The following is an 18,003-nucleotide window of genomic DNA, read 5'->3' on the forward strand; positions in this document are numbered from 1 at the left end:
AGAAATCAGCATGGGCTTTAAAGCAAAGTGTGAGGCGTGTATTTTTTCAGGGAATCAGAGTCAGATGGAACCAATAGCATTTCTGAGTCAACATTCCACTTTCCTTCTCCAATTTAGCTTCTCAGTGTCATTGTTGAGTCCTTTCTACTCTTTCTGGCAATGTGGTTACTGGGTTAAATTTTGTTCTGCCTGCACCATGCACAAATAGATGTCCTGCATCTTATTTCTTCTTTTCAGAAAGCCATGTAGTATCCTTCCATGGTGCTGACAATATCACTGTTTCTCTCCAGCAGGTTCAGGACATGATGCATCACCATTTCACTTAGATAAGGACTGTAGCTCTGGCGAACACAACACAAGATGTGAAGAAAATGGCAGCCCTTTTCAGCATCTGCAGAAACAAAGGTAAAATGCAGCAAGGGTGGAAAAGACCAGCATAGGTTTCCAGTTGCCTCATATCAACTATCACAAATATAGATCAGTCACGTACACACAAATGCTGTTAGACAAGAGGAGGGCACAGGGGTTAGAGCAGAGGTCATGGACTTTAGAAGGAAGGGGACCAGTTTGCAGTCCTGACATTGGCTAATGTTCCCATTAACTTCACTGAGAAGTGCCAGTGTTAGGGCTAAAAAATAATCACGAAAACATGTTATCGGTTAGACGAGACTGCCAGAGAAGGCAAGGAGCTCAAATACACACGGGCACAGCCTGAACAATGGTAATGAATTTGGGACACCACTCTTTGAGTTGTAAATCTCCATCTACAGTCTCTCAAGCTATTCAGTCCCTCAGTCTGCAGCTCACTCAGAAGAGACCCAGTGGAAATTCTTGTCCACCTTTGACTGGTCTGAGTTTTAAAGCTCTAGTCTAAACCCAGCCAGTAGTGAATGTTTACCCAATGCTGACACCTTGTGGCAAAGGTGTTGCATTACACCTATTTTATACACCAGCAAAACAAATGAATAATTCTACATTTTACAGACTCCTCAGGCAATTGCCTGAATAGAAGGTCACAGATTTTTGTGATCTTGGGTTTTAGTGACTTTCACATTCCATAAAGAGGAGTGAACTGAAAGGCTTTTTACCTACAAAGTTACAAAGTCTGGACTTCTCTTACAACAGTTCATAGATTCCAAGACCAGAAAGAATCACTGATCATCTAGTCTGACCTCCTGTACAACACAGGCCATGGGACGTCCACAAAATAATTCCTAGCCTATAAAGACATCCCTAACTCCTGAATAACATGACATTTGCTGTGCTGCCTTACGGCGAAAGCCTTCCCCTGTATTCAGCCTGGGTAAAGCCAGAGTAAGTGGGCTTTGCTCACCTGGTTCACATGATGCATGGAACAATGGAAGGAGAAGAGTCCCCCTTCCCAAGTGCAGAGCACTGCTTATGGCCTGCAGCAGTGTCTGTGGCTGCTGCATCCTACCCATGGAAGGGGGATTTGACTGGAGGATCCATGAAGCAGGAGCTCTGCTAGCCACACCTGTAACACTTTCCCCACCCCATTTCATTATCTAGTGCTGCAGGATCACAGTGCCTCCCAAAAACTGAACTGAAGCAAGAAAGAGTCCAACAAGTGGAACAGATTTCTCCCTCTTCCTGGGGACATCAGTGGAAATAAGCATTAAAAGAGTGTGCGCGCACACACAGGTATGCATGAGAGTGAGGTTCTGCTCTTCCTGCTATCTCAGTTGTAGCAGAAAAGATGAGGCTAGAGTATTGGGAAACTAACACTTAGTTGGGAAAGCTGTGAGGTCTGTGACTGTTCTTCCCACCTCTAGAAGGAAAGGCCATATAGGTCTTGAGCCACCTGCTGAGAAAGCTCAATTCCCTGCTCTCACAAGTGTGACCTGTGAGACTGACAGTTGCATAGTTAACAGGAGTACTTGTGGCACCTTTGAGTCGGAGACGTCGAAAGTAGGATTCTAGGTCACCGCAGAACTGTATCATGTTCGTGGGTCTGGAGGGACAAAAGGAGAGGCCCCGAGATAGGACAGACTCTTCTGCTGGGCTAAGAGTATAGCTGGAAAGGTTAACAATATTGCTGGGTGGGTTAAGGGAACTACTGTTGTGGCTCCTTGTGGCATGTAGCAGTTTAGATAGTTTAGTGTCCTTTTTCCTTTGTAGAGAGGCAAAGTTTGTCTTGTAAATGGCTTGTCTAGTTTTTGTAAAGTCTGTCCATGAGGAAGTTTGTGTGGAAGGTTGGTTTCTTATGAGAGTATCCAGTTTTGAGAGCTCATTCTTAATCTTTCCCTGTTTGTTGTATAGGATGCTGATCAGGTGGTTTCGCAGTTTCTTTGAGAGTGTGTGACACAGTCTCTCAGCATAGTCTGTGTGATATGTAGATTGTAATGGATTTTTTACCTTTAGTCCTTTTGGTATGATGTCCATCTGCTTTCATTTGGAAAGGAAGATGATGTCTGTCTGTATCTGTACGAGTTTTTTCATGAAGTTGATGGATTTCCACTCCATACGGCTAAATGCAGTGCCTTGCATAATGACAGGTTTCAGAGTAGCAGCCGTGTTAGTCTGTATCCGCAAAAATAACAGGAGTACTTGTGCCACAAGTACTCCTGTTATTTTTGCGGATACAGACTAACACGGCTGCTACTCTGAAAGTTGCATAGTTGCTGTGCAAGATAAGATTGGCCGAAAAGAGCACCTCTTGCCCAATGCATGGAGCGTCTTAACTGGTTTCTTAAAATGGAGCAAACATTGTATGAGTGCAGTACATGGAATACTGAGATAATGTGCTCTTGGTAGCTAGTGTTGCTAAAGAGATGGGTTACTGCACTTTGGATCAGTTGGAGGTTTGTTTTAAGAAGGCCAGAGCACTCATTCCCAAATACAACATGCTACAATGGCCCAGTCTAAGTCACAAAGGTATGACCCAGCTCATCATTCAACAGTAGGCAGAGGGAAGTGACATTTTTGGCAGCCATTGGTCCTTGTATGTGCAGAAGCGTTGAGCAGCCCAGAATCACTCCTGACCATTTGAGGGCAGATTCCCTCTCTAGTGGGAGATGCTGAAATGATCTTCATAAGGTTACCATCTTCCTTCTCACTTCCATCCACACACTGATCTCAGCCAAGCTCTGAGATAGTACTACTGTTGTCTGCCTATCATTGGCAGAGATGAGCGAGGTATAGAGCTGGCAGTTACCTGCCCATCATCAACAATTGATACAGGGATGCCCCAGGTAATTTCATGTAGATATTAGGCAGCATGGGTGATAAAACAGAGCCCTCCCTGGTCCTGATTTCAACCTAGCAGATAAGACCAGGGAAGAAGCTGTCTTAGGAGCCCTCTGTTTTGTCATGCCTTCTGGAGACAAATTCTAAATGACAATTCTAGCTGCCTTTAGGCCATGCTGTCAGTCCCAAGCTGGCCTCTCAAAGGGTGTTTGTTGTGGACTTGGTCATTTGCGACTGCACTTGTTCCAGACCAGGACTGTCTTTTAATTGTATTATAGAATAGTTTTATGGGAACCTCATTTAATCATATTCTAGGACTCATATAGTATAAGAGTTTATTCATTCAGGATGTTGGCTTATACTGTAGTAGCCCACATCATATTTACAAACTGATTGACTGACACAGTTTATCTTAAAAGTTAGCAGAAAGATAACTGTAATTAGCTACCAAAGACTGAATAGACAAAGATTTCCTTTCTTGAAAGAAGCTGTGGGAATTTCTTTCAACTAGTAAGAGTTGTTGAGTTAGTACCTTTCAATTATCTCACCTCAAAGTAGGTTTCCACAGTTCAAAGTGGTTTGTTTGGTTACCCACAACCACCAGAGGGCATATGAGAGCCAGCATAGTGCACAGTACCGCCTTTAAAGTCAACAACAACATTGACCACACATTATTTTATCCATTTTTTGTGGCCACAGGCTATTTCTGCTTTGATCTCCAAGAGAACTTAAGCCTTTCCAGTTGATTGCATGACAATTCTAGATTTTCTTTGACCATATTACACAAACAATCCTACAGAAAGGCAACAGAGTGATAGAAAACAGACCTGAAAATTGTGTCCTTTGCAATACAAAATAATTTACCACAATTCTGAGTCAAAGAAAAAAAATCAAATTAGCCACTGATCAGATTAAGCAGACGTATTTGTTCTGAGACAAGCATCCTGCAGCTGTAATTTCATCAAATCTAAAACTAAGCAGAATCAAGCCTGGTCAGTATGCAGATGAGTGACCTGCCAGGAAAACTCAGGTTCTTCATGAAGCAGAGTTGGTATTTCACTAATTGTCACTCTCTTCTTTGGATGCAGGAGAGAAAGGATGGCGTTGTGGTTAAGGCACTGGAATGAGATTTAGGAGATCCTGGCTCTTCCACTGACTCTGTGATTCTGACCAAGTCACTTAATCTCTCTGTGCCTCGGCTCCCTGTCTGTTCAATGGGGCAGAATACCTCCTAGTCTAGTAGTAATGGGGAGGGGAGCAGGTGCTGCTGAGTAATAGATACTGAACCAAAGGCCCCAAGATACCATTAGGAGCACTAAGAACAGGAGTACTTGTGGCACCTTAGAGACTAACAAATTTATTAGAGCATAAGCTTTCGTGGGCTACAGCCCACTTAAAGGTGCTGTCTTCTGGATAAGATGAAAAATAGAGCCCCTAATAATTTATGGGATATTTGAACATGTCTCTCAGAATTATTAATGAATTCCAGTAGCACCCAAAGTCTCATATCAGGATTGGGGCTCCAGTACACTAGGTGCAGTACATACGTACACACACGTACACACACACACACCCCTCCCCACCCCCCGGAAGAGAGTTCTTGCCTTCAAAAGTTTACATTCAAATTTAAGGCAAGACCGAAGAAGTGAGGGTAGGAGGTGGACAGTACAAGGTAGCTAGCCAGTTGAACTACAATACATGCACAGTGAGATAATGTTACAACACATTTGGAAGTCTTTTTTTAAATAAAAATATCAGCTATTTCAATTGTCCCTCTGTCTAGTCATCCTTAGTTGGCAGATTTCTTGTAGGCATCAGCAGAGATAGGCTACTAGCAGCACTAATGTTGGTGTCCAGGTACATCAGGCAATTATATTCAGACATGCCAAGTTACCCCAGTTATTCTTCTCATTCCCTCCTGGAAAAGCTAGTTTAGTGCTACTAGCACAGAATAGCTGACATGTTCTAGCTAGACAAGGTAGAGGTGAGAAGAGCTCTGTGTAGCTTGAAAGCTTGTACCTTCCACCAAACAGAAGTTGGTCCAATAAAAGATATTACCTCACCTAGCTTGTCCCTCTCCTATGCTGGGACCAACCTATCTACAACACTACAAACAGTGTTTGAGCAGTTTATACCATGCTGTTGTATACTGTGTCCACAAGTGGCTGCATTTCAGCGATGAGTGAGTGATCCCCATGTGTCACATTCTGCCAAGGGTTTTGGAATGAGAGGGGTAAAAAAAGCACTATAGCAAATGTACATTTATCATTAGGACAGGTACCTCAAATCAAACAAGTAATCGCTATGGCAATGACACAATGGATTTGGGAGAAGGGGCAATTTTAAAGGCACATGGTCTGCTAAGAAATTGATTTAATTAGGGTGAAATCGACCCCTATGCACAGGGACCACACATAGTCTATCCATCACTTAAAGCCTATGGTCTATGGATGAAATCCTGGCTCCCCTGTAGTCAATAGAGTTTTTCTATTGACTTTAGTGGAGTCCAGATTTCACCCTATGGTCTTAAATGGGGCGTGGGCCCATGGCATAGGGATCAATTTCACCTACAAATTTCCTAAAAATCTACTCCTTAGAGAAGGCAGCTCAGTCCACACTATCCCTTTTGTGACATCTCCCATACTGACACAGCTGACGAAGTTTGCCTATTTATTCAGCAGTGTAAAGGGGCTGACCTAGCCCCATTTAACTCTGTTCCTTCTGAAACCTCAATCCTCCACTGGATTCAGATCCAAGTCTCCAGCATTCACATTGGCTGCTCATTTCAGAATTGAGGTGCTTTCTCCCTGCTTAGCTTTGTCGCCAGTTCCCATGCTCAAGACAACTCTAGGCCTGCCCTGCACCAGGTTTTTGGCTGCACAAAGAAGAGAGGGAGGATGAGACAGACTTAAGTTCGGGTTCAGGAACAAAGGGAAAGGGCTATTCTAATTGAGTGGCAGGAGGAGATACTGTTGTCTATGATGGGTCAGCACTGGCTCAGAGACCAGACCACACAACTACTTACGCCTGGGTTTTCGACAATCTGCTTTGACAACACCAAGGGTCACGTTGTGTAACTCCTTATCCTGGTCAGTCACCTAGAAGATGCAAGAGAAATTGCTGATTCACAGCAGTCTGTTCTGCAACACATGAACTACGAAGGTACATGCTAGCCTAACTTTACCATGACTGCACCATTGCATTTGTGCTATATACAAAAATAGTCAGTTCCATCTTCAAGTTATTCTTTTTATAAACAAACAATATTAACAACAATTAGGTGAAAGACAGGACATAAGAATCATTCCCAAACGAGGGGGAGCAATGCAGCATGTAAGTGCACTAGTCTGCTATTTCTAGAGCACAGGGTTCCAATCCTACTTCAGCTAACGGGATAGGAGTTTGATAGGTCCCATCCTTTGTTGGACATCACAAAGCCACCATGTAACTAGGCAGCCTAATGAAAGAAGACCGAGGTCTGGAACAGCCTGGGATGCAGCAGGTTAGGACTGAGTCGCATAGGCAAAGCTGGATTTTGTGGAGGGAACATGAGTGCTGGAATGTAGGTGGTACAGCAAGTTTAACGTGCATTGGCAGAGCTGCATGGGAGAGGCTCAGCACTGCAGTAACAGACCATATTGCAGGTCAGGACTGAGGTGCAGTTGCAGAGCTAAAAGGAATGTGTATATGCTGTATGTGGTAGAACTGCAAGTAGAAAACTTACATAGCACCTGTCTCGGCTACTGTTGGCTTTAGCCCCTGCTCTTAGGGTACGTCTACACTTACCGGAGGGTCCGGCGGCAGGCAATCTATGTTCTGGGATCGATTTATCGCGTCTGGTTTAGACGCGATAAATCGATCCCGGAAGTGCTCGCTGTCGACGCCGGTACTCCAGCTCGGCGAGAGGAGTACGCGGCATCGACGGGGGAGCCTGCTTGCCGCGTCTGGACCCGCGGTAAGTTCGGACTAAGGTACTTCGAATTCAGCTACGTTATTAACGTAGCTGAATTTGCGTGCCTTAGTCCGAAGTGGGGGCTTAGTGGGGACCAGGCCTTAGTCTCTCATTCTCATGAGCACTAGAGCTCAAAAATCCAGATTTCTTTGATTTTAAGGTAATGGCTTAAATCCTAATATGAGTCAGCTTTATGCAGCTTATTAGCCTCAACAGTTCTTCTAAGGAGAAAAACATGAGACTCAGCCTCTGCATCTCTGAAAGCCATAACATAAGGCACCTACTGGTATAAAGAAATCACTCAGAGAGACTTGGAAACCCAATGGAGAGGGAGTCAGAGTGCTACCTCTAGGTAAGGAGAGAGCCACTCCTAGCTGTGGACCATAAGAGTGTTGTCGCTTTGCACCTCTCCTCTGGGAACGTGCAGGATGGTCTCACTATGTGGTAACATCTGATAAATGTGTGGGGTTGCAAGGGGTGTCCACTGCAGTTGCTGGTCACCAAGAGGCAGCAGCTGTCTAGCTCTCTCAAACATGGACACAAATAAACTGACAAGATACTGAAGAGGGGAAGAAGCAATGAAGAGAGCTAAAACTTCTGAACATGTAACCAGAACCCCCAGGTCCATCTCACCCTGTTGAAAGGGCCTCTAGGACTATGTGATTCAATCATATTGCAGAGCGCCTCCTGCCTGATGTGACATTCATGATCTCTGGTTACACATCTCCATAACTGCAATTCAGTTCCTTACATGATATACATCCTTGGGGCTATTTGATTTCTGGAAAACCACTCCTTTTTCCTGCAGCACCTTTATTGCCTCCTTGAACGCACTGTGAATCAGTTTGGAGCTGGGTTCACTTTTTGAATCCATCTGGATGGGGAAAAAAACGAACAAACAACATACACACAAGATGTGAAATCCTAGCCCTACTGAAGTCAATGGTGAAATTCCCTTTGATTTCAATAGAGCCAGTATGTCAGCCAGAGTTTTTAGACAGACATCTTCCTGAGTAAAGCCAAGCCAGTTCCTCTAGCTCAAGAGTTCATAAGTTATATCTATTATATGCAATCTAACCAAATTCTCAGGCCAGAAGGGAATCACAGATGTGTGTCCCTGCATGACAGCAGAACCACCCAAGTCACCTATTGCCTTCTTAATTCTTTGCTGAAATGGCACACACAGCCACCTCTTCCTTCCTTTGGAACACTGCAACCCCCAAGGCTGCTATGCTGCTTGCAGATTGGGAGACTGATTGACTGACTAACTTCCTTCCTCCATCTGCGGCCACACGCACACTTAGGTTCTGATTTTGACAGATCGCACAAGTTAGGTAGGAAGGGGCGGGTGGGTTGATCAGTGATTTGCATAGGTGACCTCCAACAAGAATCTGGGGGATGGTGACACTCTTCTCCCTGAGTCAGTCTCCCAAAGAAGGAAGGGAATGGGGGAGGGGTGGGTGGGGAGACGGACTTGTGGAGGGAGAGAAAGGGAGTGATGGAAGGGGTGGAGGAGAGGTTAAGCTGCTGATGTGCTGAGACCACTACCCATCAGACTGACCAATATTGTCTCATTGCTGCCTTGTGCTCCTCCATCTATCTGTTCTCTTGTCTTAAACTTAGAATGTAAGCTTTTTTGAGTAGGAACCATCTTTCTGTTCTGTGTTTGTACAGTGCCTAGCACATTGACCTGGGGTCCGAGGTGATATAGTAATACAAATAATAATAGTAATGAGTGGTATGCAATATTGCCAACCCCAAGCATTCAAAAAAAATCACCAGTCAGCCCCCCCAAAATCATGAGATTTTATAAAAATAAAAATATATTTCTTATTTGCCTTTTTTTAACCTTTAGGATGGCACTCAGGTCACTTTTCAAGATTTTTCTCTACAACCATGGAGAAATTTTTACAAATTAAAAAAAAAAAAAAAAAAGCCATGAAATTGCAAAAACTAAGATTCCCATTCACATGCCTCCAGGAGCTGGGTCTTTAAGGAAGCAAACAAATATCGCAAGAGTTGACAATACAGGTTTTGCAATAGGAGGGAAGCAACATAACAGCCATACTGGGTCAGACCAATGGTCTATCTAGCCCAGTATCCTGTCTTCTGACAGTGGTCAATGCCAGGTGCTTTAGAGGGAATTGAATGATCCATCCCGTTGTCCACTTCCACCTTCTGGTAGTCCGAGGGTGTGGACACCCAGAGCATGGGGTTACATCCTTGACCATCTTGGCTAACAGTCACTGATGGACCTATCATCCATTAACTTATCTAATTCTTTTTTGAATGCTGTTATAGTTTTGGACTTCACAACATATACTGGAAAAGAGTTCTACAGGTTGACTGTACATTGCGTGAGGAAGTACTTCCTTTTATTTGTTTTAAACCTGCTACTTATAATTTCATTGGGGGACTCCTGGTTCTTGCATTATGTGAAAGGGTAAATAACTTCTCCTTATTCACCAGCAAAGGGTAAGAGATGCATACAAGGTGAAGAGAGCTGTGGGGAAGACAGGAGGTGTGTTAAGGGGAGTAATTTTGAGAGGGTTGGGAACAAAGGGCTGTACTGGGGAGAGAAAGAACATGGCAGCAAGAAGAACAAGAAACAGAAGTCAGGGGCTTGTGGAGTGAAGAGGAGACCTGGAATCGAGGGGTCTGTACTGAGAATGCAGAAAGTGATGGGATTTGCAGAGGAAGACGTGGGTAGGGAGTGAAGGGAATATAGTGAGAGTCAGGAAGAGCAGAGCAAGTAAGGGAGTAGGGAGGGCTAAAAGAATGGAAGGACAGTAAGTGGAGTGGAAGGAAATGGAGGATACCAAGTAAGGGAGGGAAAGTAAATGGGGGTAGGAGAGAGGAAAGGGTTGCATAGGAAGGAAAGGGCAAGACCACTACCTACTCTTTTCTGGGAGCACCTCACTTTCCACCCTGCCAAAGAGGAGGTTACTCACCCTGTGCAATAACTGACGTTCTTCGAGATGAGTGTCCCTGTGGGTGCTCCACTCCAGGTGTTGGTGCGTCCCTGCGCCTTTGCTCTGAGATTTTTGTAGCAGTACTCGTACCGGCCACGCATGCGCAGAGCCTGCCCCCCCGCTCTGAGTCTAGCTTAATAGTACGCATGCGCGGCCGGTCTCCTCAGTTCCTTCTCTACAACGGAGGCTACCCCAACTCCGAAGTAGAGGGGAGGAGGGTGGGTAGTGGAGCACCCACAGGGACACTCATCTCGAAGAACGTCAGTTACTGCACAGGGTGAGTAACCTCCTCTTCTTCTTCGAGAGATGTCCCTGTGGGTGCTCCACTCCAGGTGACTTAAAAGCAGTGTGTCTCAAGGAGGTAGGGACTTCGGATCTGATAGGAATGCCGTAGATGGTACAGCTCTGCCCAATCGTGTATCAGAGAGAGGGCCCTGAGTAAGGGCATAGTGTTTAACAAATGTGTGTTCAGAGGACCAAGTGGCTGCTTTACGGATGTCGGCCAGGGGAACTCTGCGTAAGAAAGCCACAGAGGCAGCCAGAGTTCTAGTGGAGTGAGTTCTGATGCCGGCTGGAGCTGTAACCTTCTTCATCTGACAGCACAATCAGATGCACTGAGAAATCCAGTTTGAAAGTCGCTGGGTAGAAATAGGAGTCCCTTTGGAACGCTCTGCGATGGAGACAAAGAGTCTAGAAGAGTTTCTAAAAGGTTTGGTTCTATCCAAATAGAAGGACAAGGCCCTGCGTACATCTAATATATGCATTGTGGCTTCGAACGAGTTCGCATGTGGTTTCGGAAAAAAGGTTGGTAGGTGTATCGGCTCATTAATGTGGAATGAGGAATGCACCTTTGGAAGAAATTTGGGGTGTAATCTGAGGGTAACCTTGTCCTTGAAAAGTAGCGTATATGGTGGGTCTGCCATAAGAGCTGCTATTTCTCCTGCCCGTCTGGCAGAGCTAATTGCCGCTAAAAATGCTGTTTTCATCGAAAGGTGTAAAAGGGAGCACGTGGCTAGGGGTTCAAATGGTTGTTGAGTTAGGCAAGATAGTACTAAGTGAAGGTCCCACGGAATGGTAGGTGGTTTAATGTCTGGGTATAAGGCTTGGAGTCCCTTGAGGAAACGCTTGGTGATTGTATGAGCAAAAACAGAGGTATCATCAATTTTGTCATGAAAGGTTGTAATAGCAGCTAAATGGACTCGGATGGAGCTGAAAGAAAGGCCGGATCGCTTAAGGTCCAATAGGTAGTCAAGCATGAGCGGGAGAGATACCGACGTGGGACAAAGTTGTTTAGCTGAACACCAATGTGTGAATCGTTTCCACTTTCGTAGATAGGTGGTGCGAGTAGATTGTGTTCTGCTGTGTAGGAGCACTCTTTGAACTTGGTCAGAGCAAGCTAGTTCGTTTTGGGAGAACCATGTAGGAACCAGGCTTTGAGGTGAAGCATGGACAGGTTGGGGTGGAGAAATCGGCCATGTTGCTGTGATAGGAGGTTCGGGATGAGAGGCAACGGAATTGGTGGTCGAATCGACATTCTGGTGAGGAACGGAAACCTCGGTTGTCTGGGCCACGACGGGGCAATCAGGATCACCTTGGCACGGTCTGTTCGTATTTTTATCAGGACCCTGTTGAGAACCGGTATCGGGGGAAACGCATACATTAAGTTTCGGTGCCATGGGATCATGAATGCGTCTCCCAGGGAATGTTTGCCCAGTCCCGCTCTGGAGCAAAAGTCGGGACATTTCGTGTTTTTCGCAGTTGCAAAGAGGTCTATGGTTGGGTGACCCCAAATGTGGAATATGTTGTGAATGGTTTTCTTGTCTATCTCCCATTTGTGATTCCAGGGAAAGCGTCTGCTTAGTTCGTCCGCTGTGGTGTTCATCACTCCGGGAAGATAGGCAGCTGATATCCGGATGTTGTTCGCAAGGCACCAATTCCAGAGCTTCATAGCCTCTGTGCAAAGTGAGTGGGAGCGAGCCCCTCCCTGCTTGTTTACGTAGAACATGCATGCAATGTTGTCTGTCATTATGCGTACATGGTGATTCCTGATTAGTGGGAGGAAGTGACGGCACGAATTGCGTATGGCTCGAAGTTCTAGGACATTTATGTGCAGAGAGGTTTCGGTTGAAAACCAAAGCCCCTGGACTGTGTGGTGAGACATGTGTGCACCCCATCCTGTCAGAGATGCATCGGTAGTCAGTATGAGGGATGGAGCTTCCTGAAGAAAGGGGACTCCAGAGCAGAGGTTGGAGTGAACTGTCCACCACAGTAGAGAATCTTTGACTCGGAAAGGTATGGAGAGAGTCTTGTTTAGAGAGTGCACATTCGGTCTGTAAACCGTGCTCAACCACGCTTGGAAGCACCTCGTGTAGAGTCATGCATTTTGGACCATAAAAGTGCACAAGGCCATGTGACCTAGTATTTGTAGACAGTCTCGGGCAGTGACCTGGGGACTGTTGCGAAGTTTTGTGGCCAATAGGCTTATGGAGTTGAAGCGGTCGGGTGGGAGAGATGCCAATCCCGTCCGGGAGTCGAGGTATGCTCCTATGAACTCCAGATGTTGGGTGGGGCATAATGTGGATTTGTTTTTATTTGCAGGCCTAGAGATAGGAAACAATCGATGGTAAGTCACGTGAATCGGAGAGCTTCGTCAAACGTTGAGGCTTTGAGGAGGCAATCGTCGAGGTAAGGAAATATTACGACCCCTTGTTTCCTGAGGTAGACAGTGACTACAGCTAGGATCTTGGAAAATACACGAGGGGCCATGGACAATCCGAAGGGGAGAACCCTGTATTGAAAATGTGTTGAGCCAAGGGTAAAACGTAGGAAGCGTCTGTGGGCCGGGTGTATAGTCACTTGAAAATAGGCGTCCTGTAGGTCAAGGGCTGAAAACCAATCGCCCTGCTCCAGCGCTGAGATTATGGTAGTGAGAGTAACCATCTTGAACTTTTGCTTTTTGACAAATTTGTTGAGCCACCTGAGGTTGAGGATTGGTCGCCATCCCCGTTTTCTTTTCTGTTAAGAAATAATGGGAGTAAAAACCCTTCCCTTTGTGTCATTCGGGCACAATTTCTATTGCTCCCAGTTGAAGGAGATGTTGCACTTCTTGGAGGAGTAGTTGCTCGTGAGAAGGGTCCCTGAAGAGGGACGGGGAGGGTGGATGGGAGGCAAGGAGAGGAAGGGGATGGAGTAGCCAATTGTAACGACCTCTATAACCCACTTGTCGGTGGTAATGTTCTGCCATTGATGGGAGAATTGAGAATGGTCGTAGGCGGTGTCCAAAAATAGGTGTACTGGCTGAAGTGGGAACGCTGTTTTCTAAACCCTCGACCAAGGCTTCAAATTTGTTTATTAGTTGGAGGGGGTTGAGGCGCCCCCGCAGAATTAGGACGACGACGCTGGAATCTCGGTCTCTGGTGTTGCTGTTGTTGTTGTTGCTCCTGTGATCTATGGAAGTGTTGTGTATATGCGGGGTAGCGTGAACGTTGGTAAGGTTGATATCTATATTGTCGCCTTCTGGTCGTAGGTGTCTGGAGACCTAAGGATCGGAGGGTTGCCCTTGAGTCCTTCATTGAATGAAGCACGTCGTTCGTGGTGGAAGCAAAGAGTTTTTCACCATCAAAAGGAAGATCTTCAATGGCACTCTGGACCTCTCGAGGAAAGAAAGAGGAGGAGAGCCATGACCCTCGGCGCATGACCACTGCTGTGGCGGTTGATCTTGCTGCAGTATTGGCTACATTGAGGGCCGCTTGAAGAGCGGTACGTGATATGATTTGTCCCTCGGAAACCAGAGCTGTGAATTGTTGTTTCTTCTGTTCTGGGATGTCATCAATAAAGTCCATGAATTTATTATAGTTTCTGTGGTCATATTTTGCGAGAACTGCAGTATAATTAGCAATACGAAATTGTAACATTGAGGATGCATATACTTTACGACCAAAGAGGTCCAAGCGTTTACTTTCCTTTTTGGCCGGGGTGGAGCGGGAATACTGTTGTTTGGTCCTTTGGTTCGCTGCGTCTACTACCAACGAGTTTGGCGCTGGATGGGTAAAAAGGATTCAGAGCCCTTAGAAGGGATGAAGTACTTCCGGTCCACTTGTTTACAGGTAGGTAGGCTTGTAGCTGGAGTCTGCCAGATGGACTCAGCAGGTTCTAAAAGGGCTACGTTGATTGGTAATGCAACCCTAGAAGAAGAAGAGGGTTGTAGGATGTCTGTTAACTCATGCTGTTGTTCAGGGACTTCCTCCAAGTTAATTCTCAAGTCAATGGCCACTCTTTTTAAAAGGTCTTGGAATTTTGAGAAGTCATCCGATGATGTTGGAGGAGGGGAAGTAAGGCTTCTTCAGGCATAACCTCCGGCTCTACTGGGATAGGAGCAGGACTTGGTTGATCCTGCAAGTGTGACGGTGCTGCCTGGTGTCTTGTGTCATTGGCAGGTTCGTCAGGTGGTGGTGCTAGGCAGGTGTTGCGCCTGGTTGAGGTGGAGTAGCGCATGTGTTCGAGGGTATGGTGCCCATGGGGCCCAATATTGCCATTGTGGTGGGTAGGGCATAGGTGGTGCCATCCAGGGGTTCACGCCCCAGGGGGCAGGATCCTGAGAATAGGATGATGTGATTTTTCTATGACCTCTGTTGACTGGGGTCTGGGGATGTGAGTCTTGATACGGTGAAAAATCCCCCTGTGGTTCAGCTTCCTCCTCACTGGAGGAAGGCTGTTCAGACCCTGACTCAGCCATTGGAGAGAAGCAGGCATTCAGCAGGGGTGACTGCAGGATAGGTGACACAAACAGATCTCTTGCCTGAGTGAATTGCAGTGCTGAGGCTCCTCTTTGAGGTGAAGGCTGTGCAGGAAGAAGTTGCAGAGAGGAAACATTCCTCTGAGCCGGTATTTTGAGCCTGGGCTCACTGCCAGTCAGCTCCGCAGGTGTCGGTGCCGTGGCTGGTGCCGGGAGAGCAACATCAGCCTGCAGGGGGTCAGGCAGGTTGTGGAATGTCGGCACCGCGTCCGTCGCGGTGCTGAACGGTGCCAGAAGAGAGGCAGGCAGCTGGAAGCCGGAAGCCTCGGCACCGGAGCTTCGCGCCGCCGCCGCAGCCTCAGGCGGGTTTCGCGTGGTGCCGGAGGAGCCCGGCTCATCAAATGTGCTCAAGCGGGGGAGCACAGGCAGGGAAACTGTTGATCTGCCTGAAGAGATCTTGTGTCTCATAACCTTCTTTGGTGACGAAAGTTGCCCTTTTTTTGAGCTTCTTTGAGGCGGGGGGGCTGTGGCGGGCAGCGGAGCCAGAATCAGCGCCTGGGTCTGAAACTGGCCCCAGGGATTTCTGAAGGAGGAGCAGTTTGAGTCTAAGCTCCCTGTCCTTCCGTGCCCTGGAGCTAAGTTTGCTGCAGTGGGCACATCTTTGGGGAATGTGGGTCTCCCCCAAACATTTTATGCATTGTGAGTGGCCATCAGACAGAGGGATAGCCTCCTTGCAGGTAGAGCAGCGCTTAAAGCCTGTGGAGCCAGGCATATCCAAAGCAACTGCGGCTGACAGGAACGAATTTTTTTTTTTTTGGTAACAGATAGAAGTGGTAACGAACTATAACTAACAACGAACTAACAACAAACAAACTAACTAGAAGGCAATTGTAACCAGAGGAAAAGATTTCTTAACGAGTCTGCTGAGCTCCGTCTCAGGCCGGGGACGGTAGAGAAGGAACTGAGGAGACCGGCCGCGCATGCGTACTATTAAGCTAGATTCAGAGCGGGGGGGGGCAGGCTCTGCGCATCCGTGGCCGGTACGAGTACTGCTACAAAAATCTCCGAGCAAAGGCGCAGGGACGCACCAACACCTGGAGTGGAGCACCCACAGGGACATCTCTCGAAGAAGAACCCATCATTCCCATCCCTTCTCTCTTTCAGACAACTCCCTTTTATGCAAGCAGTCTGTTTCAATGACCCGTCTCTCACGCCCTTACCGGCTGGAAGCACGGTGTTCACAATGTGGCACCTTTTTTTGGGTGTAGAGAAAAACTTGCTTTGCTTTACAGTGACCCTTCTGGCCAACTGAGGAAGCACCTCAAGGACTTGTCTTCACTACCGGGGTATGTCGATCTAAGTTACGCTACTCCAGCTACGTGAATAATGTAGCTGGAGTCAGTCAACGTAGCTTAGGTCGACTTACCCCGGTGTCTTCACTGTGCTGTGTCGACAGAAGACACTCTCCAATCGACTTCCCTTACTCTTCTCGGAGAGGTGGAGTACCAGGGTCGACTAGAGCGCTCTGCCATCGATTTAGAGGGTCTTCACTGGATCGATTGCAGCAGCATCGATCTCCCTGGTAGTGAAGACAAGCCCTTAGTGGCTTTTTTATCTGAGGTCTGGATGGATGGGTTTGAGACTGAAATAAGGGAGACTGGGCAATTATTAGGTTTCTCACAGGAATGCACAGCCTCCCTACTCTCCCCCCCACACACACACACACCCCTCCACAAAAGGGAAGAAACATTGCCCTTCTAGATGCTGGAATAAACCTTCAACAACAGGAGAAACTGCTAGCAAAGTAATTGCCTCTTGCAAGGTGCTGATCAATTTTTAATGTGAAAGCAATGAATCAGGGAATCAAAGAGAGAGACAAACATCTCCAAAGGAGTGTGATAATTATTCAGTTTGGTCTAATGCTGAGATCCCATCAGAGGGAGATAATTAGGAACATGCTCCGTGTAAGCTGACACATGGCTCAGCTTGGATGGATACTGAAAGAGAATTATTCAGGATGTGTGCTGAGAGATTGATAGAATTGAACAAACAGAAATAGGCTTTGGAATGAAAGAAAAAAAAGCAACAGTTCCTGCTTATCGAAGCCTCTTTGACACACTTTGAACAGGCCTACAACAACAAGTATTCCCTGGGACAGCCGCCCTTCCAGGGGACTCAGTAGGCCTCCTGGAAGGTAGAAGGGCATTGGCACAGAAAATTACAGGGGAACTCAGGAACAGGAAGGAATCAGCCATTTTTCTCTATAAAGTGTCCCAGAATGCATCCCTTCCTCTTCACCCTTGGACTTGGTTCATGGTTTGGTAATTTTCTTCATTACTGCAAACTCCTCCCCTGTTCCGGACCTTCCAGTCCATCTCAGACACCTCTGCCAAAAGCCCCTTTTCATTTGCTTCCCCCAATCCCTTCTTCTGTCTTCCACAAAAAGGGACTTCACTTTCAAAGGAATCCCTAAAACCTCCCTTGCCTGTATCTGTGGCCTCACCTCCTCCAATCCACCACCCAGGTGTCTCTCCTATAGGCTTTCTCCTATTCCAGACTGTGCTTCGTTTCATGCCATTCAGGCTGCTTGGAATAAGCCTCTCAATGCATGTCCAAACCCTTCAGCTCTTGTCCTCCAAAGACACCCCATGCCTATTCCACAAAACATTACAGCTACAGTGACCATACACTTTTTGGTATCGGGATGTATAGTATCCCATTTGTGCCACTGGACTAAGCTCTTATAGGCAGGGATTGAGTTTTCTTTGGTACAAGTGCACCAACTGTACAGCACTATGTGCATGTACGAGGTTATAACAAATAACAAATCAGACAAGGAATCTGTGGGCAGGTAACCCTGCATGATATCACATCCCTGCCCCTCCTCCTGAAGCAGGAGGAAGGCTTGACAATTGGAGAGATAAAAGGTAGCCGATAACATTGTGAAGTCCTGCAAAATGACTCATCTAATAATACTTTATCCCTCTATAGAGCAGCACATCAGAGGATCTCAAGGCATTTTGTGAACATTAGTGATTTACATCCTGATCTACAGCACCTGAAACAGAATCCTATTGACTTCTGTGGGCTTTGGATCAGATTCTTAATCCTCATAGTTTCCACATGAGCGAGGCAAG

General features: G+C 46.5%; 1 protein-coding gene across 2 annotated transcripts in view; it reads right to left on the reverse strand.

Annotated features, from left to right (window-relative positions):
* Positions 1-233: 233 nt before the first annotated feature.
* The window catches only part of STN1 (STN1 subunit of CST complex), a 43,000-nt gene continuing 25,230 nt past the window's right edge, over positions 234-18,003 (reverse strand). For both annotated transcript variants that reach the window (XM_065407111.1, XM_065407112.1), the window contains 3 exons: positions 7,911-8,033; positions 6,233-6,305; positions 234-391 (listed from right to left, as the gene is read on the reverse strand). In XM_065407111.1, the coding sequence (XP_065263183.1) occupies positions 234-391; positions 6,233-6,305; positions 7,911-8,033 (354 nt within the window). The remainder of the gene's footprint in view (positions 392-6,232; positions 6,306-7,910; positions 8,034-18,003) is intronic.

This window comes from Emys orbicularis, chromosome 7, assembly GCF_028017835.1.
Source record: "Emys orbicularis isolate rEmyOrb1 chromosome 7, rEmyOrb1.hap1, whole genome shotgun sequence".
NCBI classification, from domain to species: Eukaryota; Metazoa; Chordata; order Testudines; family Emydidae; genus Emys; species Emys orbicularis.